This window comes from Dasypus novemcinctus, chromosome 12 (genome assembly GCF_030445035.2).
Source record: "Dasypus novemcinctus isolate mDasNov1 chromosome 12, mDasNov1.1.hap2, whole genome shotgun sequence".
In the NCBI taxonomy this organism is placed as follows: domain Eukaryota; kingdom Metazoa; phylum Chordata; class Mammalia; order Cingulata; family Dasypodidae; genus Dasypus; species Dasypus novemcinctus.
The window spans coordinates 22,184,483-22,211,111 of record NC_080684.1 but is presented as its reverse complement, the minus strand read 5'-3'; the positions used below and the strand labels follow the sequence as shown (position 1 = coordinate 22,211,111).

The 26,629-nt window shown below is 48.0% G+C and overlaps 1 protein-coding gene and 1 non-coding gene across 2 annotated transcripts; both read left to right on the top strand.

The window, feature by feature from the left end:
• Positions 1 to 1,473: 1,473 nt before the first annotated feature.
• On the top strand, positions 1,474 to 25,972 carry ESYT1 (extended synaptotagmin 1). Its single transcript, XM_058308032.2, has 31 exons — positions 1,474 to 1,939; positions 3,452 to 3,493; positions 3,674 to 3,808; positions 3,919 to 3,992; positions 4,331 to 4,403; positions 4,562 to 4,651; positions 4,838 to 4,893; positions 5,319 to 5,442; positions 5,525 to 5,701; positions 5,799 to 5,881; positions 6,177 to 6,225; positions 6,355 to 6,441; positions 6,553 to 6,645; positions 6,885 to 6,956; positions 7,120 to 7,206; positions 8,412 to 8,561; positions 8,831 to 8,986; positions 9,117 to 9,293; positions 9,459 to 9,541; positions 9,664 to 9,712; positions 9,823 to 9,912; positions 10,061 to 10,156; positions 10,411 to 10,482; positions 10,570 to 10,656; positions 22,932 to 23,072; positions 23,170 to 23,324; positions 23,429 to 23,527; positions 24,356 to 24,487; positions 24,560 to 24,665; positions 24,859 to 24,908; positions 25,102 to 25,972. The coding sequence occupies exons 1-31, from the start codon at positions 1,550 to 1,552 to the stop codon at positions 25,139 to 25,141; spliced, it is 3,315 nt and encodes a 1,104-aa protein (XP_058164015.1). The 5' UTR covers positions 1,474 to 1,549; the 3' UTR covers positions 25,142 to 25,972.
• On the top strand, positions 16,494 to 16,683 carry LOC111765987 (U2 spliceosomal RNA). Its single transcript, XR_002798165.1, has one exon. It is a non-coding gene; the product is annotated as a U2 spliceosomal RNA (small nuclear RNA).
• Positions 25,973 to 26,629: the final 657 nt, after the last annotated feature.

Below are 26,629 nucleotides of genomic sequence, written 5' to 3'. Positions count from 1 at the left end.
TTAAGGAGATTACGCATATCCTCCAAACTCCCTGGGTTCCTTTTCTACCTGCTCCCTCACCTTGAGATAGAGGAGATGGGAGGCTGATAGAAAATTGTTTCTCTACACTTCTGCAGACTGAATTAAGCAGTCTAGATATTGCCAGCCCCAGAAGGGAACGGGAAGTGAGAATACTAAGATTAGGGTGTGGGGAGGAACCGGTTTTAAACAGCTTTGATGAAACAGCCTGATGAAATCTATGCCCTGCAGAGTCAGAATGTATCAGCTGCAGAATCTAATCACTTGCCAACAGACTAGTAACCCTACTTACTGCTTTAGACAGAACAATAAGCCCCACAAGCAATGCATTAAAAGGTCATTCCACTTTATGCCCAACCCTTCCCTTGGAGAACACCCCCACCTCCCAGGCCAGTTAACTAGCAACAATAGTTATCGTCAATGTATTCTGCACTTTCTTCTGGAACCGGCACAGTACAATTAGTTCTACACCTGACTATGTTCCAAACCTTCTTTCCAACTCAAGCAAATAAGAAACTGAATCATCTCATTTCTCTTGATTTCTCAGTTTAGTATCCTAAGATCAGGAAACTCTTGGAAATTATTTCCACTCCAGTTGAGCCCCTCCTTCCTTCATTTATTTGCCTGTTTTGTTTTAATCTGACTGCAGTAGAGATAGAAATCCCTGACTAACTCTCTTGGAGATAGAATGGGCTAACTTTTGGAAATTTGCAAAAAGAAATAAAGCCCTACTAATATGCTCCACCACCCTACCCCCGCCCAAGGCTGGATCATCTCAATAATCCTCTGATTCTCCTGTTTTCTTTAATGTCTGTCATACTGCACAAAGTAGAGGACTGGGGACGGGATAGAGAGGGTTGATCATCGAACGCTTTCATTCCTAATAGGGTCATTTCCTTTTGGTACGGACAGCCAGAAAGAAAATGAAGGGAAGGAATGTGCTTTCAGTAAGAAGGCTAGGAAAAGCTGACAAATGATCATATAGGAATCCCAAAATTCAAATCCTTCCAAACCGTCAAATGGGGTGTAAGGAAATTCTGATTCTCCACACATTTCCAATTTCGCACCCCCAGCTCGCTAAAACGCTGTAACCGGCGGTGAGGCTCTGCCTGACGTCATATCACAGGCACTCCAATCCCACGTGGGGGGAGCGCGTGGGCCCGCCTCTCTTTAAACGGCACGCCACGCCTCCTCCTCTTTCTGACCAATCAAATGCCGTTCTCCAGATTCTTTCCTCCTTTTCCAGGCATCCCGGACCGCCCATCTTGGCACTCTAGTCCAATCAGCACGGACTTACGCCGCCGAGGCCGGAGGCCCTGCCCTACGCCAGAGGGCGGAGTTCCGACCTTTTGACTCCACCTCGGTCTCCCGGGCGCGGACCAACCCGAATCGCCCGCGGGGAGGGGGCGTGGCTTAGGGCCCCTCCCCCGCGCGCGGGCTCGCGGTTTGCAGCGGGAGCTGGTCGCAGGATCAGCCACTTCCAGCGGGTCTCCGGGCTCTGGTTCGGGCGGGTCCTCCCCGAGGTGGCCCCATGGAGCGCGCTCCTGCGGAGGGCTCCAGCCCCGGCCCCGCGCGCCCGCCCTCCCCGCCGCCCGCCCCCCCGGGCCGGCCCCCCGCCGCGTGCACACAGCCGGACCCGGGCCCCGGGGGCCCACCTGACGGCCTGGGCGCGGCGGGCGAGGCCCTGGCGGTGCTGACTTCGTTCGGCCGACGGCTGCTGGTTCTGGTGCCGGTCTACCTGGCCGGGGCAATGGGGCTCAGCGTGGGCTTCGTGGTCGTGGGTCTCGCCCTCTACTTGGGCTGGCGTCGGGTCCGCGACGATAAAGAACGGCGGCTTCAGGCCGCGCGGCAGCTGCTGGACGACGAGGAGCAGCTCACGGCGAGAACGCTCTACCTGAGCCACCGAGAGCTGCCTGCCTGGGTGAGCGGCCGCCCTCAGCCCTCAGCGCGGCGCGGCGCCCAGCGCCTCAGGTCGGGGCTTTCCCTCCCCGTCCCCAGAGGCAGCCCCCAGCCAGGGAGCGCGGGCCCCAGACCCTCGCCTCCCGCCGCGCCTGCCGCCTGCCCGCGGGACGCAGCGCTCTGGACCCCCTGCCCGCCCACCCCTCCCGGCCTGCCCGCACCGCCAGATCCGGATCCTTCCGCAGAATCCGGGCTTCCTCCACTTTTGGGCAAGAGGCAGTAATAACATCTGGGGACCCCGTCCCAGCCGAGGCTCGCCCTCTCCGCCCAGCGGTCCTGAACGCCACTCGCGCCGTTGCAGCTGCTGGGCACCTCGTCCCCGTTGCCACGCCGAGGGTTCCCTAACCTCTCCTATCCTCCTCAAGACTTTTTACTTACTTAAGACCATGAGGTCCTTCTCCCTCTTGTGCTCTTATCTCCCGGGGTACCCGCTAGAGCCAGCCCCAGTAGCCTGCCCTGCCGAGACCCCGCATCTGCACGACCCTCGGGCCGGCTCCTTCCAGCCTCAGCTCGGCAGCCGGGCCGCAGCGCAGTGGAGACGTCTGCCGGACGGAGGGCGGGGGTGCGGGAGGAGGCTGGTGCGCTGCTGCAGTGCCCGCTGCCCACACTCCGCCGCCGCCCTGCCCCACCCTTTCCCGACGACGAGCGGAGCTCCGCTGGGGCCGGGACCCTTGTTTCTGCACCCCCTCTCCTGCGGTGGGGAGACCGGACGCCTCCTCTCCGGCCTGCCGGAGGCAGAGCGCGTTAGCGGCCCCTCCCAGCCCCTCCCTTCTTGCCCCTTCCAGAAGTGGCAATCAGAGAGTAATCAGAGCTGGCTCTAGGAAGACACAGCCATGCCTCCCAGGACTGGGGAAGGGAAAGGGGGAGAAATGGTCTGAGGAGACTTGTAGTCTGTGCAGCAATTGTCTGTTCTTTCTCTTCATCACGGAAACTACTCTTCCAACCCTCCCCCCCAACCCCCTATATAAAGCACAGGTGCCCTTCTTTCACTTAAAAGGAATTACTCTGATAAAAAGAGGGAAAAGGGAAAAAAAATACCCATAAGGGTTCTGGTCCCTCTCTAACTCAAGGAGCTGCTCCCCTCTTCATCTTCTTGAAGTGGAAACCTCATTGTGAGGGAAGGAAGAACCAGGACTTCTCCAGTTCCAGGAGTCCCTTCTCAAACTATTCAACAGGACCTCCCTGTCAGAAACAGGCCTTCTCCTCCTCCCTCCACCTGTGCCCCAACAGCTGTCATTTCACATCACTGAGCTCTCCACAAAGCAACTTTGTATCCTGCACCCCTTGTTTAAGAGGACTCAGTGCTCCCAAACCTTCTGGAGAAATGAAACTGGGGACCCCCTCAGCCCCACCTTTGGGGTGAGGAGGCCCTGCTACCCCTCTGTATTCCCTGTTCTGTGGGCACACCTCAGCATCTCAGTGGGAAACCACAGACCGAGGGTGCATTCATCACCGTCTCTTCCTTCCCCACTAGGTCAGCTTCCCAGATGTGGAAAAGGCTGAGTGGCTAAACAAGGTGAGGGTCGACTGTCCTGAGTTTCATTTTTCATGAGGGAGAATGGGGATTGGTTTCCACCTGTCAGACTTGGCCACTCCCCACTTCTGGTCTCCGATGCTCTCTGTGGGAGGATTCTGAAGGCACTTGCCTTTAGAGGGAAGTTTGGGCTCCCCTATGACCACCTCTGTTTCTTCCTAGATTGTGGCCCAGATCTGGCCCTTTCTGGGCCAGTATATGGAGAAGCTTCTGGCTGAAACTGTGGCCCCAGCTGTTCGGGGATCTAATCCCCACCTGCAAACATTTACATTTACACGAGTGGAATTGGGTGAAAAAGTATGTGTGTGGAAGAAGGGAAAGTAATGAAAGGAAGGAGATGGGACCTGGAAGGTGGGTGGCTCAGAAGGGGGCTGAGGTCTTCCTCCTTTCCCCTCTGCTCTCTCTAGCCACTGCGCATCCTGGGAGTCAAGGTTCACCCTGGTCAGAGCAAAGAGCAGATCCTGCTGGACTTGAACATCAGGTAATGCCACTCACCACTCTTCCAGCTTTTTATTTTATTTTTTAAATTTTTCTATTAGAGGATCTGTGAGCTTACAAAGCAATCATGCATAATGTGCAGAATTCCCACCCATCACCCCTCCACCAACACCTTACATTGTTGTGGGACATTTGTTACAGATTATGAAAGAATATCCTCAGACCATTACTACTAGCTGTGATTCATAGGTTACATTTCTCCCGCTTCTTCCTAAATGGAGTGCTGATCATTTCTGGCTCCTTTCTCCCCACCCCTCATCCCCCAGTCTCCACATCAGCTTCATACTAATCCTTCTTCTACTCTTCCTTCACCAATCCCAGCTATGTAGGTGATGTGCAGATTGATGTGGAAGTGAAGAAATATTTCTGCAAAGCAGGAGTCAAGGGCATGCAGGTGGGGCATATGTCAGGGGCCCCCACAACAGGGAGCCTTTTCCCTAAGTTTCATGGGGTATGGGAAGTTGGAGGTTGGAAAAACGGAGGCTGGAGAAGTCTGGGAGGGGTGTAGAGCCTTTTCTGGGAAAAGGCTTTCATGGTCTGTTCTTCTTCCAGCTGCATGGTGTCTTGCGGGTGATCCTTGAGCCACTCATTGGGGACCGTCCTATCGTGGGGGCTGTGTCGATGTTCTTTATCCGACGCCCGGTAAGGAAAGACATTGAGGAGGGGTAAGGAGGTAGGGAAAGCAGAGAGGATTGGGAGGGTGAGGTAGCCAGCTATGGGGAACGGTGAGAGGAATTGACAAGAAAGCTGAGGGGTCTGGCAACTGTTGGATGGGTGCGACTGTGCCACCACATGAACTGTCTTTGCGCCCCTTCTCTTTCTGTCCAGACCCTAGACATCAACTGGACGGGGATAACCAACCTGCTGGACATTCCAGGACTCAGGTATCAAGCACTGATTGAGCATCTGCTAAGTGTTCCAGCCCTGAGTTGGGGATTCAAGGGATACAACGCAGTAAAGGTGGTGGCCTATTCCCTCCAGGAGTCTGCACCATAGTTGGAGAGATAAGACAAATGCCCCTGAAAAAATTTTCTTCTGGGGTGGGGGTGTGCATTTTGCTAGAGGATGAAGAAAGTTGAGGCCTGCTCTGCAAGGGCAAAAAGAAGAGGAGCAGAAAATGGCACCAAAGAAGGGGCAGAGCAGTTGTTGGGGAGTTGGGGTGGAAGAGCAGCCAAAATGGAGCTTGAAGATGGGACTTCCCCAGCAATGGGCTTAAGGCCTCTGCTGGCTGTGTGAAATGGAGTGGGAATTGGGGGAGATTGGACTGGAAGTTGGGTCCATCCCAACTCCTTTTCTACTCCGCTCTCAGCTCACTCTCTGACACCATGATCATGGACTCCATCGCTGCCTTCCTCGTGTTGCCGAACAGATTGTTGGTGCCACTAGTGCCTGACCTCCAGGATGTTGCCCAGTTGCGTTCCCCTCTACCCAGGGTATGGCCTTCCCCCCCATTTGACAAGTCCCTCTCTCAGGAGCCCTCTGCTGGCTTCTTAGTGTCTCCCCATCTTCCCCTAGGGCATTGTGCGGGTTCACCTGCTGGCTGCCCGAGGGCTGATCTCCAAGGACAAATATGTGAAGGGCCTGTTTGAGGGCAAGTCAGACCCCTATGCACTTGTGCGTGTGGGCACCCAGACATTCTGCAGCCGTGTCATCGATGAGGACCTCAACCCCCAGTGGCGAGAGACTTACGAGGTGGGAGAGCCATGTGAAATGAGGAGGCTCTGATGCGGAGATTGGAAGCTCCTCACAGCTGCAGCCCGTGAGCCTCTTATCCCTCTGCATTCTCCAGGTCATGGTACATGAGGTCCCAGGGCAGGAGATAGAGGTGGAGATATTTGACAAGGATCCAGACAAAGATGACTTTCTGGGCAGGTGAGAGTCTCTGCCTGTGTTAGGATGCTAAAACCCATTTGCTCCAAGGGCTGGGAGAAAATGATAATCCTCTTCTGGAACCGTGTATCGTTTTCCTTCCCAGCCCCCTCAGCCCTACCACACATATCCACGTGCACGTGTACACACATGCACGTACACACGTGTCCTCCTGAGTGCCTGAGAAGGGAGTCTGGGACTGACTAGTTATTTCTGGGTGGGTGAGTGGAAGGCCAGTGATATGCTACTAATATCAGGCCCTCCCCCTGTCTGCCTCTCACTGCCTGCACGCTGTCAGAATGAAGCTGGATGTAGGGAAGGTATTACAGGCTGGAGTACTGGATGAAGTAAGTGGGGAGAAGAGAAGGGTGGGGGGTGGCCTCGCCTTGGGCACACGATTGCTACGTTGGTGGGGAAGGGGCCGGGTGAGTACCTGCTCTCTGCTCTACCTCACTCTCTTCTACCTCTCCCTCCAGTGGTTCCTTCTACAAGGTGGGCAAGGCCAAGTTCACCTGAGGCTAGAATGGCTGTCACTACTGTCAGACTCAGAAAAATTGGAGCAGGTAACCAACTTGAGAAACAGGAGCTCATGGGAGAAATTGGTAGCTAGAGGGATAGGGGACTGGGGAGGACCAAGGACTGACTGCTGCCCCCCACCCCCACCCCACCCCCAGGTTCTACAGTGGAATCGAGGCATCTCCTCTCGACCAGAGCCCCCATCAGCTGCCATCTTGGTTGTCTATCTGGATCGGGCCCAGGATCTGCCTGTGAGTTTGGGTGCTGAGGGTGGGTGAACAGGGAGCCCTGATCCCACAGCCCCCTTGGTGAGGATGCAAATGCCCACATGTGCTTAGCTCCAGAAGCAGCAGCTTGTATAACACAAAGGCCCCAAGGAGGGGAGCAGAGCCACTGCAGGGAAAAATATTCTGATGAGATACTACCTCCTTTTTTTGAAACAAACACAGAAACACCCAAGATAGTGACCTCTGAATTCTCTACCCCACAGTTGAAGAAGGGGAACAGGGAACCCAACCCCATGGTACAACTGTCAATTCAAGATGTGACCCAGGAGAGCAAGGTGTGGGCCTGGACATCGGTGTGGGAGGTGTCACACTGGGGTGTGGGAAGAGCTGTTCTGTGGATTATATCTCCCCTAGAGTGCCTACAAGTGAGGGGTCTTCTGGAGAAATGAAAATGATACTGTGCTGTGCATCCTTCCTCCCACCCTCTCACATCTGCAGGCTGTCTACAACACCAACTGCCCAGTGTGGGAGGCGGCTTTCCGGTTCTTCCTGCAAGACCCTCGCAGCCAGGAGCTCGATGTGCAGGTGGGATAGGCACCCATCCAGCCTCCCTGAATACCCCGTTCTGTCTTCCCTAAACTTGCATCGTTTCTCCTGCCCATCTTCTCCTTTGCTCCCTATTTTCAGTCTTCTACCCAGGTTACCCATGCTTCTAACAAGGCAGGAGAGAAGGTTCTAAGGGACATATGAAAAACAGAATATAGACTATAAGCTTAATAGCAATGCTAAAGTTCTTGAACTTGATAACTGCATTTAAGGTAAATACATAAGTATATACTCTTGTTTCTAGGAAATGTACATGGCAGTATTAGGTGTACAAGGAATATGATGTATTCAACTGACACTCAAGGTTTCAGAAAACGTATTGATAAGTAGACAGATGGGATAGATCAATAGATGGATTGATAGGTTGACAGACAGCTAGATGGAGTGATATGGCAATGTGGCAAAATGTTAAAGATGATGGATCTGGGTATCTGGGGGGAAAGGGGTATGTCGCAGATCTATGTATGCAGCCTGCTTTATCTTTGTAACTGTCTCATAAGTTTGAAAGTATTTCAAATAAAAAGTTTAAAATTAAAAAAGATTTCCCACCCGCTCACTATATCTCTGTTTCCCCTTTCTCTCTAGAATCATTCATTTTTTTAAATAGTTAAGAATCGTATACTTAAAATGAGTGGGTTTTATGGTATATAAATTATGCCTTAACAGTTTTTTAAAAAAAGAACAATTGAATACCTATTAGACACACTGCATTTTAAAGATCCAGAGAAAGCATAAAACACAATATCTGCCTTCAGAGAGCTTACTGATCAGTTTCCTAAGCAAGCACACCTATATAAAATCATCCAAGAACAATTACATGTTAACTAGTGGGAGTGAAAATACCCATGGTATAGTACTAAGGATGGTTAGAGAAAGGCACAAAGACTGGGATAATTAGCGAGATTCCGTGAAGGAAGTAGGATTTTAATTGGGCCTTGAAGGCTACATCGGATTTAAATAGGCAGAGAAAAAAAGGGAAGGAAGACTTCCCAGGTAATGTGAACAAATTGAGCCAAGGTGGAAGGGAGCAAGGAGTAGGCAGAGGACCATGATACTGCAGACCTGAGTGGAGCAAAAGATCTGTGGCTGGTACATACAGGAATAAAGCAGTCATGTTAACATTTCCTCTTAAAGCCTCCCTCTTCCCTGCTCACTCACTATATCCCTTCCTTCTGTGCCTGTAGGTGAAAGATGACTCCAGGGCTCTGACTTTAGGGGCACTGACCCTGCCTCTGCCCCGCCTGCTGACCGCCCCTGAACTCACCCTGGACCAGTGGTTCCAGCTCAGCAGCTCTGGCCCCAACTCTAGGCTCTACATGAAACTGGTTATGAGGGTATGGAGGGAGTCCTGAGAGCGGGGGGGAGCCTGTGGACTCCTTGGTATTTGGAGTAAGGAAGGGGAATCTTCTAAGATTAAATGAGCACCTAGCAGGCACATGCAGAATACTTGCCAATCTGACGGGGGTGGGGTGGGAGTGGGGGCAGGTGTGGAGGGACCTCTTAAGACTTGAGCTCTGGTTTCCCTGCCAGAACCAGTGCTGCCGACCAGTCCCCAGCCTGCCGGTGGCTATCTTTGACTCAGCAGTCACACTCCCCTTCCCAGGTCCTGTACCTGGATTCAGCAGCAGTGTGCGTCCCCACTGGGCCTGGGACCCCTGGCGCTTGGGACCCGGACAGCAAGAGCCCACAGACAGGCAGCAGTGTGGATGCCCCTCCCCGTCCCTGCCACACCACTCCTGACAGTCACTTTGGGACTGAGGTGAGTTCCTATCTGGAAAGGACTAGGGTCTGTTTGCCCATCCGTAAGTGCACAAAGCCTTTTTCTGGGCTGGTCTGAGAGGCTCTCTCCCTTTGACTGCCATGTGGTCCCTCACTTGTCCTTTCTGCAGAATGTGCTTCGGATCCATGTTTTGGAGGCCCAGGACCTGATTCCCAAAGACCGTTTCTTGGGGGGATTGGTGAAGGGCAAGTCAGACCCCTATGTCAAACTAAAACTGGCAGGACGAAGCTTCCGGAGTCACGTTGTTCGTGAGGATCTCAATCCCCGCTGGAATGAGGTCTTTGAGGTCAGAAACGAGGGTCTGGAGCTCCTCTCAGACCTGCCCCGTTCTTCCCTGCGGCTCCAAGAATGGTCCCCAAAACCTGTGGGGCTCAGTCAGTTGGAGGGGTCCAGTCATTTTTGGGAGAAAGAGAGGGAACCCCCATTTGTCTGCACCATTCTCACTCACTAGGTGATCGTCACATCAATTCCAGGCCAAGAGCTAGAGGTTGAGGTCTTTGACAAGGACCTGGACAAGGATGACTTTCTGGGCAGGTGAGACGGTGGACGTCCAGGCAGGCGGGGCAGGCTGGGCCTCTGTAGGCCGTCGAGTCTGGCCTCTGGGAGGAAGACTGTAGGCTTTGACCATCTGCCATCCTAAAATTTCTCCTTTGCAGGTGTAAAGTGAGTCTTACCGCAGTCCTGAACAGTGGCTTCCTTGATGAGGTGAATGTGGGGTTAGAATCAACACTCCCTTCTGAGCTTGTCCGGAGTCTCTTTCTCATCGTCCTTCTGACCTCACAATCCACAAGTCTTAACCCTGCCCACTTCCACAGTGGTTGGCCCTGGAAGATGTCCCATCTGGCCGCCTGCACTTGCGCCTGGAACGTCTGACCCCCCGTCCCACAGCTTCTGAGTTGGAGGAGGTAAGGAAGGAAGGAAGGAGACTGGAGGAAGGAGGGGACTCAAGCTGGGTCAGGGTGAGCTTGTCTATCAGCTTTCAAGGCACATGCCTAACTCTAGGTCCCAGGATCTCAGCTCCCACTCCCCAGTTCCTTGTGTGCTTCCCCCCAGGTGCTGCAGGTGAACAGTTTGATCCAGACGCAGAAGAGCGCAGAACTGGCAGCAGCCCTGCTGTCCGTCTATTTGGAGCGGGCGGAGGACCTGCCGGTGAGATCTGTTCCCTGTGCCCCCATAGCTCCGTGGCCCTTCTGCCACCTCCCTTAGGTTTATCCAGTAGTGAATAGCCCTCTTCTTTCCCAGGCTGGTGCTGGAGTGGAAAGAATTGTCTGTCGAAGGCCATGGGGGTGGTGGCTGTCAAGTGACGGTGGGGATGTGGCCATTGTTGTAGGTGTAATTTGTGAGGCGGGGTGGATCCGCCCAACTGGCTTCAAATTTAAGACTAACACAGTATTCTCTTCCAGCTCCGGAAAGGCACCAAACCTCCCAGCCCTCATGCCACTCTCACTGTGGGAGACACTTCTCATAAAACCAAGGTACTAGGAAACACTGCAAGGCTAAGAATGGGAGGGATGAGGGGAGTGGAGTATCAGCCACTAATCAGAACCCGTCGTCTCCATCAGACCATTTCCCAAACTTCAGCCCCTGTCTGGGATGAGAGTGCCTCCTTTCTCGTCAGGAAACCAAACACTGAGAGCCTGGAGTTGCAGGTAACAAAAATTCATTCTGTAAGCATTTAGCAGATTCCCGCAATGGGCCTGGCACTGAACTAAGCACAGGGCATTCAGAGATAAATGATTTAGTTCTTATCTTCATGAAACTCTCTCTTAAAAAATTTCAGTTGTGGTAACATATATAAAACATAAAATTTCCCATTTTAACTACTTATATGTATACAGTTCAGTGGTATCAAGTACATTCATAGTATTACCACTGTCCATTGCCAAAAATTTTTTATCACCCCAGACACTCTGCACCCATTAAACAATGACTCCCCATTCTCCCCCTGCCCTACCCCTGTTAATCAGTAATCTATTTTTTTTTTTAAGATTTATTTAGTTATTTCTCTCCTTTTCCCCCCACCCCGGTTGTCTGTTCTCTGTGTCTATTTGCTGCCTCTTCTGTGTCCGCTTCTGTTGTCAGCGGCACGAGAATCTGTGTTTCTTTTTGTTGCATCATCTTGTTGTGTCAGCTCTCCGTGTGCGCAGCGCCATTCCTGGGCAGGCTGTACTTTCTTTCGCACTGGGCGGCTCTCCTTATGGGGTGCACTCCTTGCATGTGGGGCTTCCCTATGTGGGGGACACCCCTGGTGGCATGGCACTCCTTATGTGCATCAGCACTTCTCATGGGTCAAGGAGGCCCGGGGTTTGAACCACCGACCTCCCATGTGGCAGACGGATGCTCTATCCATTGGGCCAAGTCTGCTTCCTCTCTTTTTTTTTAATTGGAGAAGTTGTGCATTTATAGAACAATCATGCATAAAATACAGGATTCCCATATACCACAGAATTATTAACACCTTGCATCAGTGTGGCACATTTGTTGCAACTGATGAAAGCACATGTTTACAATTGTGCTATTAACTGTAGACTATCACTGTTTAAATTTTTGAGGAACCACCAAAATGTTTTCCACAGCAACTGCATCATCTTACATTCCTAGCAACAATGTGTAAGGTTTCTATTACTCTGTAGCCTCATCAACGCTTCTTGTTTTTTGGTGGGGTTTTTTTTTGTTTTTTATTTTTAATAATAGCCATCCTAGTGGGTATGATGTGGTACCTCTTTGTCACATTCTCTTTAGGGAGAAAAATAACCAGAGAATACTTCTGGTCTGGTAACTGTTGAGGTGGAAAACACTGGGGAAAGAGGAGTTCTAAGTCAGACTGGGGGAAAAGATAGAGTGATAAGAAAGGCATCCTTTAATGTCCCCTGAGCTTAAAAGTAAATAAGCTCCAACCAAGGAAAGAAGGGCAGGAAAACTCTTCGGGCTGGGAAAAGAATGGAAGAGAAAGAAGACAAGTTTATTATAGGTTAGAGATACGTAGGAGTGAGATCACAGAAGATCTTGAATGGTATGCTAAGAATTTTGGATTTTATTCCTAAAGGTAGAGGGAAACATTCAAAGATTGAGAGCTGACACATCTAGATTGCATTTTAGAAAGATCATGCTGAAAGCAGGGTGGAAAATGGTCTAGAACTTTGCTGCATCTACTGAGAATGAAGATCATTCTCAGCAACCAGACTGTCGACATTCCAGAAAATGTAGACATTCCAGAAAACGTCAACATCAGGCTGAAGGGATGCCCAGTTCTTGTGGAGGGCCCCAGGGGAACCCCACGGAGGGATGCTAAGCATATCAGTGTAGAAATTAGTCTTCTTGGAAAGGAGAAGCAACTTTGGGTCGACAAATTGTGGGAAATTAGTGTGAGCTATAGCCAGGTCCTTTCTATCTGTCGTCATGTACAGAGCACCGTCAGGGTGATGCGCCAGGGCTCTGTGACAAGATGAGCTCTATGGCTGCTCGCTTCCCCGTCAGTGCCGTTACTCAGAAGAGTGGGTCTCTTGTTGAAATCTGAAATATGGGTGAAAAATAAATCTAAAGGGTTTGGATGAGACTAGGTATTGCTTGTTCAGAGTATCAAGCCCAGAAAGATGGGTTAGTTCTTGAGGGAAATGACATTGAACTTTTAGCAAATTCAGCTGCTTTCATTCAGCAAGCTACAATAGTTGAAGATGTCATGGGGAGAGGATTGTGAGTAGATGGCAGAGAAGGAAGACCCAGGAAGCAGTCCCTCCACCAAACACCTATTGAACTGGCAGGAGCTGAATCAACAGTTTTGAAACTCTGGAGTCTGGTGAAACACTTCATAGCATCTGGGAAGGGCTGAAGGGAGTCCTTCAGGCTGAAATAAAAGGACTAGACAATAACTTGAAGCCATAAGAAGAAATTAAAAATACCAATAATGATAACTGCATAGGAAAATATAAAGTACTGTAGGATTGTATTTTTAGTTTGTAACTGCTCCTCTTTCCCATATAACTTAACAAGCAAATGTGTAAAATATTTAAAATCTATGTTAATGGGTATTCAATGTATAAAAATACAATTTGAGATACCAGCAATATAAAGGAGGAGGGACAGAGATATATAGGACTAGAGAGTTTGTATACTACTGAAACTAGGTTGGTAGTAGTTGAACTAGGTTGTTATTAGTTTACGATGTTAATGGTACTTACAAAGGTAACCACTAATAAAATAACTTAAAATATATAGGGAAAAGAAAAGAAGGGAACCAAGAGGTACACTACAGAAAAGCACCTAAATACAAAAAAAAAAAAAAAGGGGGCAGTCATGGAGTAATTGAGGAACAAAAAACATACAAGACAGAAAAAGAAATAGGTAAATAGCAGAAGTAAATCCTTCCTTCTCAGATACTACTTTAAATGTCAGTGGATTCCTCTATTAATGGAAAATGGATATGGCTCAAGTGATTGGGCTCCTGCCTACCACATGGGAGGACCTGGGTTCAATCCCTGGGGCCTCCTGGTAAAGGTGTGCCCATGTGGCAAGCTGAGTGCCTGCGCAGCAAGCCAGTACCCATGTGGCAAGCCACACAGCAAGATGATGATGCAGCAAAAGGAGTTGGAAGGGGACAGTCAAAGTGAGTCGTAAAAGAAACCAGGAACTAGGTGGCTCAGGTGACAGGGAACCTCTGTCCACAAGAGAGGTCCCCAGGATTGAATCCCAGTGAATCCTAGAGGAGAAAACAAGACAAGAAGACAAAAAGAAATCGACACAGAAGATCACCCAGCAAGTGGACACTTAACAGCAAAAATAGCAGGGCCAGGGGAAGAGAGGGAAAAAAAACAAAACTCCCCTATTAAAAGGCAGAGATTGGTAGATTGGATGAAAAAGCATGACTCATATGTATGTTCTCTGCAATAGATTCACTTTAGATATAAAGACACAAAGAGGTTGAAAGATACAACCTCTTTAGACTCACTATTTTTTTTTAACTTTTAATTTCACTTATTCCCCCCCACCACCCCTTCTTGTTTGTGCTCACTGTCTGCCATTAGCTCTCTGCAGTGGCATGGGCCATTAACTCTTGGCAGCAGTGCGGGCCAGTTTGCCTTCACCGGGAGACCCTGAGAATCGAACCTGGGGCCTCCTATATGGTAGACAGGAGCTCAATCACCTGAGCAACATCTGCCTCTTAGACTCACTTTAGATACAAAGACAAAGGGTAGAGAAAGATATTCCATGCCAACGATAATCAAAAGAGAGCTGGAATACCTCTGTTATCAGATAAAATAGACCTTAGCTATATTATCAGACAAAACAGACTTTAAGTCAAAAAAATTACAAGAGACAGAAAAGGATATTATATAGTGATAAAGAGGTTCAATCCAGCAAGAAGATATAATGATTATAAACATATATGGGGAAGCAGATGTGACTCAACTAATAGAGCATCCACCTACCATATAGGAGGTCCAGCATGTGGTGAGCTGGACCACACTCAGTGCTGATGCGCACAAGGAGTGCCATGCCACAGGGGTGTCCCCTGCATAGGGGTGCCCCACACACAAGGAGTGTGCCCCACAAAGAGAACTCCCCCACGCGGAAAAAAGCATAGCCTGCCCAGGAGTGTGCTGCACACATGGAGAGCTGACGCAGCAAGATGATGCAACAACAAAAAAGAGACACAGATTCCCATTGCCGCTGAGAATGCAAGCAGATACAGAAGAACAGACAGTGAATGAACACAAGAGCAGACACGGGGAGGGGGATAAATTTAAAAAAAAAAAAAAGGGTAAGCGGATGTGGCTCAACTGATAAAGCGTCTGCCTACCATATGGAGGGTCCAGGGTTCAATACCCAGGGCCTCCTGACTTGTGTGGTAAGCTGATCACATGCAATGCTTGCTGCGTGCAAGGAGTGCTGTGCCATGCAAAGGCACCCCCGCATAAGGATGTGCCCCACAAGGAGAGCTGCCCCGCATGAGAAAAGCGCAGCCCGCCCAGGAGTGGCGCCGCACACACAGAGAGTTGATGCAGCAAAATGATGCAACAAAAAAGAGATGCAGTTTCCTAGTGCCACCTGACAGTACAAGCATGCAGAAGAATACACAGCGAATGGACACAGCAGACAACAGGGAGAAGGGGAGAGAAATAAATAAAAGTAAATCTTTAAAAAATAATAATAAACATATATGCACCTCACAATGGAGCCCCAAAATATATGAAGCAAAAATTGACAGATATGAAGGGAGAAATAGTTCTAAGATAAAAGTTAGAGACTTTAAAAATCATTTTCAGGAATGGATAGAACATCTAAACAGAGATCAGTAAGGAAGTAGAGGACTTGAACAACACTGTTAAACAGACCTAATGGACATGTAAAACCTTCCACCCACAATAGCAGAATACATATTCTTGTCAAGTGCACATGGGACACTTTTTGGAAAAAATATATGTTAGGCCACAAATAAAATTTTAATAAATTTTAAAATATTGGGGAAGCGGACTTGGTCCAGCGGTTAGGGCGTCCATCTACCACATGGGAGTTCCGCGGTTCAAACCCTGGGCCTCCTTGACCCACGTGCAGTGCTGATGTGCGCAAGGAGTGCTGTGCCACACAGGGGTGTCCCCCGCGTAGGGGAGCCCCACGCACAAGGAGTGCACCCCGTAAGGAGAGCCACCCAGCGTGAAAGTTCAGCCTGCCTAGAAATGGCACCGCACACACGGAGAACTGACACAACAAGATGACGCAACAAGAAGAAACACAGATTCCCAAGCTGCTGACAACAGAAGCGGACAAAGAAGAACATGCAGCAGATAGACACCAGAGAACAGACAACTGGGGGGGGGGGAGGGGGAGAAGGGGAGAGAAATAAAATAAATAAATCTTAAAAAAAATATTGAAATCATACAGTGTATCTTCTTGGACCATAGTGGGATAAAGACAGAAATGAAAACAGAAGGAAATCTGGAAAATTTGCGAATATGTGGAAATTAAACAACCAATGAGTCAAAGAAGAAATCACAAGAGAAGGAATTACAGAACTATCTTGAGACAAATGAAAATGAAAACACAGGGAAGCGGACTTGGCCCAGTGGTTAGGGCGCCCGTCTACCACATGGGAGGTCTGCGGTTCAAACCCCAGGCCTCCATGACCCGTGTGGAGCTGGCCCATGCTCAGTGCTGATGCACACAAGGAGTGCCCTGTCATGCAGGGGTGTCCGCCACGTAAGGGAGCCCCACGCGCAAGGAGTGTGCCCCGTAAGGAGAGCCGCCCAGCGTGAAAGAAAGTGCAGCCTGCCCAGGAATGGTGCTGCACCCACAGAGAGCTGACAGAGCAAGATGATGCAACAAAAAGAGACAGATTCTCATGCCGCTGACAACAACAACAACAAAACGTGGACAAAAGAAGAACACTCAGCAGATCGACACAGAACAGACAACTGGGGTGGGGGGGGGGGGAAGGGGAGAGAAATGAATAAAAAATAAATCTTTAAAAAAAAGAAAAGAACTTACTGGGACTGCTTCTCAGCTTTTTGGGTAAGATCAAGTATAGTTATCTGTTCTTATCAGTTTAATATCTGATATGTCCTGTATTTGAGGACAGCATATTAAATTGATTTTGGGAACAGGAAGGTGAAAAGGGGCTTGCTCCATTCACTCCACACATCAATCTGGTATTGCATGCTTCCAGGAATGGTGCAACCACATTTTAAAAAAAAACCAAACTTGTAGAATATGGAGAAGGCAGCGCTTAGAGGGAAATTCGTACAGTAGAAAACAAGGGCGATCACAAATCAATAGCCTAACTTCACACATAAAGAAACTAGAATAAGAATAGCAAACTAAACCCAAAGTTAACAGAAGGAAAGAAATAGTAAAGATTAAAACAAAGATAAATGACATAGAGAAGGAAAACAACAGGAAAATTTAAAGCTTAAAGTTGGTTTTTTGAAAGATAGATAAAATTGACAAACCTTTAACCAGACTGATAAAAAGAGAGGACACAAATCACTAGACTTAGGGATGAAAGTGAGGACATTACTACCAACTTTGCAGAAATAAAAAGGATTATAAGTACAATACTAATACAAGGTGGTAAGAATAGGGTAGTGTATGGGGAAAAATACATCTAAGGTAAATCATGGATGATAGAACTATTTTTAATATTCTTTCATCAAGTGTAATAAAAGTAAATACTATTTAAAAATAGTACATTTTTTAAAAAGTGCTGGGAGCAGATGTGGTTCAAGCAGTTGACCTCCTGCCTCCTACATGGGAGGTCCTGAGTTTGGTTCCCAGTACCTCTCTGGAAAAAAAAAACAACAAGCAAAACAAATGAAAAAGCCATCTCTGGGAAGCCAATGTGGCTCAGTGGTTGAGCACCCAGCCCCCAGTATCTCAAAAAAAAAAAAAAAAAAAAGTGGTATCAGTGGTAATAGATGTTCCACATCAGTGCAAGGTGTGGTGGTGGGATGATACACAGGAGCCCTATATTTTATGCATGATTGTTTTGTAAACTCACTTCTCTGATATTGAAAAAAAAAAGAATTATAAGAGGGTTCCATGAATAATTACATGCCAACAAATTAGAAAACCTGGGTGAAATAGACAAATTTCTTAAAACAAATTACCTAATCTGACACAAGAAGAAATAGAAAATCTCAACAGGCCTATAACAAGTAAAGAAATTGAATCAAAATTAAAAGCCTCCCAACAAAGGAAAGTTCAGGACCAATCGTGTCACTGCTGAATTCTATCAAAAATTTAAAGAAGCTTTAACACTAGTGCTTCTCAAACTCTTCCAAATATAGAAGAGGAGGGAGTAGTTCCTAACTCATTTATGAGGCCAACATCACCCTGATACCAAAGCCAGATAAAGACAGCACAAGAAAAGAAAACTATAGAGCAATATCCCTTTTGAATATAGATGCAAAAGTCTTTAACAAAATATTAGCAAACTGAATCCAAAAATATATTAAATGAATTATACACCATGACCAGGTAAGATTTATTCCAGTAATGTATGGATAGTTCAACGTAAGAAAATCAATGTATTATATCACACTAATAGGATGAAGAAGGAAAAAAACATGGCCATCTTAATTGATGCAGAAAATGCATTTGACAAAATCCAATATCCTTTCATGATAAAAACACTCAGAAAACTGGGAATAGAAGGGAACTTTCTCAACATAATAAAGGGCGTTTGTGAAAAACCCACAGCAAATATCATACTCAATGGTAAAAGACTGAAAGCTTTCCCACTAAGATCAGGAACAAGGCAAAAATATCCTCTGATTCCACTGTTACTCAACATTGTACTGGAAGTCCCAGCCAGAGCAATCAGCAAGAGAAAGAAATAAAAGGCATCCAAATTTGAAAGGAAGAAGTCAGTTATCTTTATTTGTAGATTACATGATACTGAAGAAAATCTTAAAGAATCCACAAGAAGCTACTAAAACAAATTCAGCAAAGTTACTGGATGCAAGATCTACCTGCAGAAGTTAATTGGGTTTCTATATAGCAGTAATGAGAATTCTGAAAAGGAAATTAAGAAAATTCCATTTACAATAGCATCAAAAAGAATAAAATACCTAGTAATAAATTTAACCAAGGATGTGAAAGACTTGTACACTGAAAGCTACAAAACATTGCCAAAAGAAATGAAAGAAGACCTGAATAAAATGGAAAGACACCCTGTGTTCATGAATTAGAAGGCTGAAATATTGTTAAGATGCCAATATTGCCTGTGGCAGTTTGAGATTATTTATGAATCCCCCAAAAAAGAAATATTACGTTTGTAAACTAATCTATTCCTCTGCGTGTGATACCATTTGATTGTATTAAATTCCAAAGATTTGAGTTTACTTGAAAAATTTAAGGCTTTTGATTTGACCACATCAGTAGGGCGTGACTCAGGTAGAGGCCCCACCCCCTTGGTGAACTGATATAAACAGACACTCACTCAAGAAGACATGCGGGAAAAGGAGAGCTTTGTCTTTTTTCATCTTGGGGCCCCAGGGAGAGATAAGCCAAGAGACCAGGCAGAGATCAGCAACCATCTTGCTTCAACACATGTCAACTGACTTTGGTGAGAAAATGACCTTGAATTGGACTCTTTAGGGCCTTGTAACTGTAAGCTTTTATCCCAAATACCCTTTATAAATGCCAACAGATTTCTGATACATTGCATCAGTACCCTTTGGCAGACTAATACACCTATCCTAAGTGATCTACAAATTCAGTGCAACCTGTATCAAAATTCCAGCAGCCTTTTTGCAGAAGCGGAATGGTTCATATGGAATGTCAAGGGCTCCTGAATAGCCCTTGAAAAAGAACAAAGTTGGAGGATTCACACTTCCTGATTTAAAAACGACTACAAAGCCACAGAAATTAAAGCAGTGTGGTACTGGCGTAAGGATAGACATATAGACAATGGAAAAAATTGAAAGTACAGAGATAAATCCATCTATCTATGGCCAGTTGATTTTCAACAAGGGTGCTATATTAGTCAGCCAAAGGGGTGCTGATGCAAAATACCAGAATTCTGTTGGCTTTTACAAAGGGTATATATTTAGGGTAGGAATTTATAGATACCAGGCCATAAAGCATAAGGTACTTGCCTCACCAAAGTCTATTTCCACATGTTGGAGCAAGATGGCTGCCAACAACTGCCAGGGTTCAGGCTTTTTGGGTTCCTCTCTCCCCAAGTCTTGCTTCTCCCTGGGCTCAGGGTTCTGCCCTTCCTGGGGCTTGCTTCTCTTTCCTCTGCATGCTGACTTCCCAGGGCTCCAGTTCAAGACTCCAGCATCAAACTCCAACATCAAAACTCCCAATATCAAAAAGCCCTCAACTCTGTCCTTTGCCATGTCTTTTATCTGTGAGTCCCCACCTATAACACCCTACTGATGTGGCCCAATCAAAGCCCTAATCATAATTTAATCATGCCTAGGTACAGACCAGTTTACAAACATAATCTAATGTCTATTTTTGGAATTGATAAGTATATCAAACTGCTACAGGTACCAAGTCCATTCAATGGGGGAAATAAGACTTTTCAACACGTAGTGCCAGGACAGCTGGAAATCCACATGCAAAAGAATGTGGATACCTACCTCTTATACAAAAATTAATTCAAAATTTATCAGTGATCTAAATATAAGAGCTAATACTATAAAATTCTTTGAAGAAAACATAAATATCTTGAGAACCTTGTTAATAAGCAAGGATTTTTAGATTTTATACCAAAAGCCCAAACAACAAAAGAAAAAATAGATAAAGTGGACTTCATCAAAATAGAACACTTTGGTGCATCAAAGGACATTATCTATGAAGAAAGTGAAAAGACAACTTATGAATGGGAGAAAATATTTGAAAACCATATATCTGATAAGGGTTTAATATCCAGAATATATAAAGAACTCCTACAATCAACAACAAAAAGTCAATCCAATTTAAAAAATGGGCTAGGGATATGAATAGATATTTCTCCATAGAAAATATACAAATGGCCGATGAGTAGATAAAAAGTTGCTCATCATCATTAGCCATTAGAGAAATGCAGATTAAAACTATAATGAGGTACCACTTCATACCCACTGGAATGGCTATTTTAAAAACTGAAAATAAGGGGTGTTGGCAAGGATGTGAAAAAATAGGAAATCTCATACATTGTCAATGAGAATGTTAAATGGTGCAGCCACTGTGGAAAACAGTACGGCAGTTCCTCAGAAAGTTAAACCTAGAATTACCATATGATCTGGGAATTGCATCCCTAGGTATATACCCCAAAGAAATGAAAGTAGGTACTTGGACAGATACTTGTACACCAGTGTTCGTTGCATCATTATTCACAATAGCCAGAAGGTGGAAGTCACCCAAGTTTCCATCGATAGACAAATGAATAAACAAAATGTGGTATACCTCTACAATGGGGTATTATTATTATTCATCCATAAATGAAATAAAATGCTAGTACATGCTATGACATGGATGGACTTTGAGACATCATGTGTGAAAAAAGGACAAATGTATGATTTCTCTTATATGACATATTTAGAATAAACGAATTCATAGAGACAGAAAGCAGAATAGTGGATACCAGGGATGGGAGGGATGAGGGAATGGGGAGTTATTGTTAAATAAGTATGAGTTTTGGTTTGGGATGATCAAGATAGTCTGGAAATAGTGGTAAAAGTTACTCAGTATTGTCAGTGTACTTAATATCAAAGAACCGTCCACTTAAAATGGTTTAAATGCTTTTTGTTATGTATATTTTATCACAATTAGAAAGAAATCATTTAAAAGCAAAAAAACTCAAGGATATCAGAAAAATTTTGGACAGTATCTATGTCTCTGAAAAAGGAACAGTTAATCAGGCTGATGAGTAAGATCTAAGAGCTGTCCAGCAATGGAAACAACAAGGTGCCAAATGATACCTAAGACCTATTTGTGATACTTTAAAGATGCAATAAAATTCATGTTAAAAAAAAAAAAAAGGAAGGTACTGGAGGCAGGTGGATCAGTTAAGGGATTATTAGTGTAATCCAAGCAAGAAATAGCAAAGGCCTAATGGACTTGGTGGTGGTTTTGATATGGAGGAAGAGGCAGAACAAGGGAAAGCCTAGATGAGTCCTGGGTTTCTGGCATGAGGTGGCTGGATGGCCGACACAGGGAATGCACAAAGACAGGAGTTTTAAAATTTGAGATCTCTGACGCACAGCTAAGAGGAAATGTCTACATCTGTGGCCCTTTTTGGTGTTCTCCCCATCTCCTCTTGTTTGAGCATCTTGAGCATGCAACAGGTAGCAACTGTAGTCATGGGTGTGAATGAGATCTCTTAGGGAGTGTGCAGAGTGAAAAGAAGACAAAGGGTGGACACGTGAGACACCCTGACAATTAAAGGGCAGAGGGAGGAAGAAGAGCCCGTGAGCGGCTGAAGTGCAGCCTGAGTGGAGGATACTCAACAGGAAAGAGTGGGTAACAGAACCAAAAGAAGAGCGTTTCACAGAAGGTGCAATTAGGAAACTAATGTAAAACTTCAAACTAGAGATGGTGGTGGCATGGACCAGGACGATTACTGTGGGGCTTTAAAAAGTAGGCAGATGACTTACTGAATAGCTCAGTTAGGGACTGATGTAATGGTATACCCATCACAATTGTCAGATCTTGTCTTTGCTGTTTTATTTTACTATAATAACTGACAGATTCTCTGGAGGGGGGGAGGGAGGGGAAGAGTGCTTCAAAAGAGAGGAAATGGCCAAATGTTGCCAAGAGATAAGATGATGGAAAAGTATTCATTGACTTGGGAAATTAGGAGGTAACTGGTGCTTGGAGCAATTCAGTGGCATGAATGGAGTACAAACTAGATTTCAGTGGGTTGAAGGATGAATAAAAAGTGAAGAGGTATGAGAGGTAAAGGATAGGTGGAAAGTAATATAGGGATGCTGATTTCCTCTTCTGATGGAGTAGGGAGTCAAGAAATAATGTCCTAAAGTTGCTAAGAAGAGAATCACATGAATTACAGTAGAAACCATTAGAATAAAAAATAACCTAAGTACTAACACTAGCAGAAATAGAGCCCAGTTCCTCATCTTTCATAGCAGAGAATCAGAAGATACCACCTAAAGTTGGTAAATCCTGAAATTCAGACATCAGTATTTTTTTTAGCATTTGTTGCTGGAAGCAACAAAACAAGGAATTTAAAGATAGTACATTTGGAGTATGGAAATGGGGCAACGTATTTTTCCTGTTCTTTTCTCTACTCTGTGCAGGTATTGTATAATTTGAGAAAGGTTAGAGAGTAAAGATGAGAACTATCTGGTTGCAAAAGGAAGAAGGAAAGCGGGTCCAGAAACTGTCGTTGCCATGGCTTCCCTGCCCTTCACAAAGGGGAGTTTCTCCCCAGAACCACCCAAAAGATCCACAGACCAACGACAGTTGTGTTGCTTCACAGGTTCGGGGTGAGGGGACTGGCGCACTGGGCTCCTTATCCCTGCCCCTCTCGGAGCTCCTGGCAGCTGACCGGCTCTGCTTGGACCGCTGGTTTACGCTCAGCAACGGACAGGGGCAGGTGCTGCTGAGAGCGCAGCTGGGGGTGAGTGCAGGAGAGGGGGCAGGCGGGCGGCTCCACAGCTGAGGACACGCCCAGGAGCGTGGGCACAGAGGCCAGCTCTCCCTCTCCTGCCCGCTAGATCCTGGTGTCCCAGCACTCGGGGGTGGAAGCTCACAGCCACAGCTCCAGCCACAGCTCCTCTTCTCTGAGTGGAGAACCGGAGCTCTGGGGGGGCCCCCCTCACGTCACCTCCTCAGCCCCAGAGCTCCGGCAGCGCCTAACACATGGGGACAGGTAAGGGACTGAGACCAAAAGGAGGGTGTGGTCAGGACTGTGAAGTGTGAGGTACAGGTCCCCCACGCCCTGCCTTCTCCAGACCTATCTTCCTCTCTCCACAGTCCCCTGGAGGCCCCAGCCGGGCCCCTAGGCCAGGTGAAGCTGACTGTGTGGTACTACACTGAGGAACGCAAGCTGGTCAGCATCGTTCACGGCTGCCGGTGAGACTCCCGCCCTCCTACCGTCCAGGTCCCCCCCATCCTCCTACCCTCCTACTGTCCAGGTCCCCCTTCCTCCTACCCTCCTACTGTCCAGGTCCCCCCATCCTCCTACCCTCCTACCATCCAGGTCCCCCGATCCTCCTACCGTCCAGGTCCCCCCATCCTCCTACCGTCCAGGTCCTCCCCCATCCTCCTACCGTCCAGGTCCCCCCATTCTCCTACCCTCCTACCGTCCAGGTCCCCCGATCCTCCCACCATCCAGGTCCCCCCATCCTCCTACCGTCCAGGTCCCCCGATCCTCCTATCGTCCAGGTCCCCCCATCCTCCTACCGTCCAGGTCCTCCCCCATCCTCCTACCGTCCAGGTCCTCCCCCATCCTCCTACCGTCCAGGTCCCCCCATCCTCCTGCCATCCAGGTCCCCCATCCTCCTACCCTCCTACCGTCCAGCTTCCCCCCCATCCTCCTACCGTCCAGGCCCCCCCATCCTCCTACCGTCCAGGCCCCCCCATCCTCCTACCGTCCAGGCCCCCCCATCCTCCTACCGTCCAGGCCCCCCCATCCTCCTACCATCCAGCTTCCCCCCCCATCCTCCTACCGTCCAGCTTCCCCCCCGTCCTCCTACCGTCCAGCTTCCCCCACGTTCTCCTGCTGTCCAGGTCCCCCCATCCTCCTGCCGTCCAGGTCCCCCCTGCCCAGGTCCCCTCCCCTCCTTCTTTGTCCAGGTCCCCCCCATCCTCCTACCATCCAGGATCCCCCCCATCCTGCCGGCCCAGTTCCCCCCATCCCTTCCCTTGGATCGCCCTGTCACCTTCATCTTCCTGTTGTAGGGCCCTTCGACAGAACGGGCGGGATCCCCCTGACCCCTATGTGTCACTGTTGCTACTGCCAGACAAGAACCGAGGTACCAAGAGGAAGACCTCGCAGAAGAAGAGGACCCTAAATCCTGACTTCAGTGAACGGTGAGTGGAGCCTGAGGGAGGGGACGGTAGGCTTGGGAGGGACCCCTGCTCCTAACATCTAGCACCTCCCAGGTTTGAGTGGGAACTGCCCCTGGATGAGGCCCTCAGGCGAAAGCTGGATGTCACTGTGAAGTCTAATCCCTCCTTCATGTCAAGAGAGCGTGAGCTGCTGGGGAAGGTAAGAGGCTGGGCTGGAGGGCAGAGGTGAGCGTTGCCCTGCCCAGCCCACCCTGTTCCAACACTGCCATCCCCGTTAGGGAGGGAGAACCTCAGGTGGGAATTGAGAAGTGACTCATCACCCCTGCACTGGCTTGGGAATGGCCTTTGGTGGTATCAAAATAACGTCTTGCTCTGACTGTCCCCCGACACAGGTGCAGTTGGACCTGGCTGAAATAGACCTTTCTCAGGGAGCAGCACAATGGTGAGTGACTAGGTGGGCCGGGGGTGGGTCTGGATATTTAGGTGAAGAAATCCCAGTCTCAGAAAGGGGGAAAGGATGCACTCTGAGGTCAGAACCATTGAGTCTCTGAAGCATAGGAGCCCTTGGATCGTGTCTCATTTATAAAAGGACACAGTCCTATTTCTACCTGAGCCTGCTCTCCCCATTTCCACAGGTATGACCTCATGGATGACAAGGACAAGGGCAGCTCCTAGGAACGGGGACCACCTGTCTGGCTGTGCTCTGCCTCCTTGCCTGGCCGCTCGCTGTATCACCACCTCAGTGTGATGAGCCTAAAGCCAGGGCCTGGGCGGAGCCTGTGCCCCTCCTCCCCTCACCTCCCAGGCCCTTATGAGGGCCTTTGCCTGACCAAAGAGAAGGACCATGTATTACCCTTTACTGCACGGCCTTTATCCTCCTGGGCTCCTGGGGCAGGGACTTGAGCTGGCTTCCTGCTCTGCCCACACATCGTGCTCCTTTCCTTCCAGCTCCCCAGGGCCTTCTGTACCTGTGCCTGGCCACTGGCAGCACTAGCAGTGGCATTAGCTTATGCCAAATACAGCTTTTGGAAAGTTATTTTTCTTATTTAATTGACTGGCCTCCTTCCTCCCTATCTCGAGAAGTCAGGGAGGGCAAAGGTGTGGATGAGAAGGTGGGCAGGCCCACGCTCCACTGTGAGCCTCTGGGACTACTGCATGTGGTGTGTGTAGAGTAACCCAGGCCCCCAGGGCCAGTTCCGTCCCCACTTTCCTCAAGCCTGTTCTGAACATCATACCTGCCATGATGGCTGGGGCCAGTCTCTTGGTTCACTTTGGGAATCAAGAACACTTGACTTCTACCCAAGCCTCATGGAGCAGGATTTCAGGCTCCAAGCATCTGGTCATGATTAGCAAAGGACCTTGGAGGACTCGGGACAGCAGGGCCAATTTTTTGCCCAAGTGCCTAGCCTGTTAACTCACGGACTAGAACTGAATCTGGTACTCCTTAGTTTTGCACCGACTCTTGCCAATCCACTGTATCTTACATTAAACCTCATATTCAGACCAGCTGTGGCTCTTTTCAGATTTTTATTCCAACTGTTGAAAGCCTTTACTCAACTCCTAGTGAATCGTGTCTGTTCAATTAGTGATCAGAACCTACTGTGGTTGCAGCCACCAAGAATGTTGGCTCCATTGAGGATAGTCAGGGGGTCTGGGTGAAGTAGCTGCTGCTGCGTTTCAGGTGAGAACCATTCCCGTTCCCAGTGATGAAGGCCAACCTGTCCAACTTTGCTGACCATCCTCGTCTCATGGATTTTCTAGGGACAGGAAACCTGGTGAACCTGGAAACCCTGGAAACCCTGTGCCATAGCACAGGCTCACAGAGTGTCTCTCAGTGCCATCAGAACATGCTCGGCCACTTCCAGAAGGGTTTCAGGCCCACCTAAGGGGAAGCTAAATAAGAAATATTTTATACCCGGCAGATCTGCTCACCTTTGCTCCTTTCAAGACTTCCCAGAATTCAAGCTAGAGACACTGTCCTCCAATCTTTCTTAACTACCAAATGAGAATGAGATGGAAGAAAAGTTAACTACTGAAAGCAGGATCACAGGAATAGGAGGTCAGAGGATTATTTCATAACCACCCCGGGGCAGGGCTTATCTTCTCTGTAAGAATATAAACCTTAGGGAAGTGGGTATGGCTGAAGCAGTTGAGCACCCACCT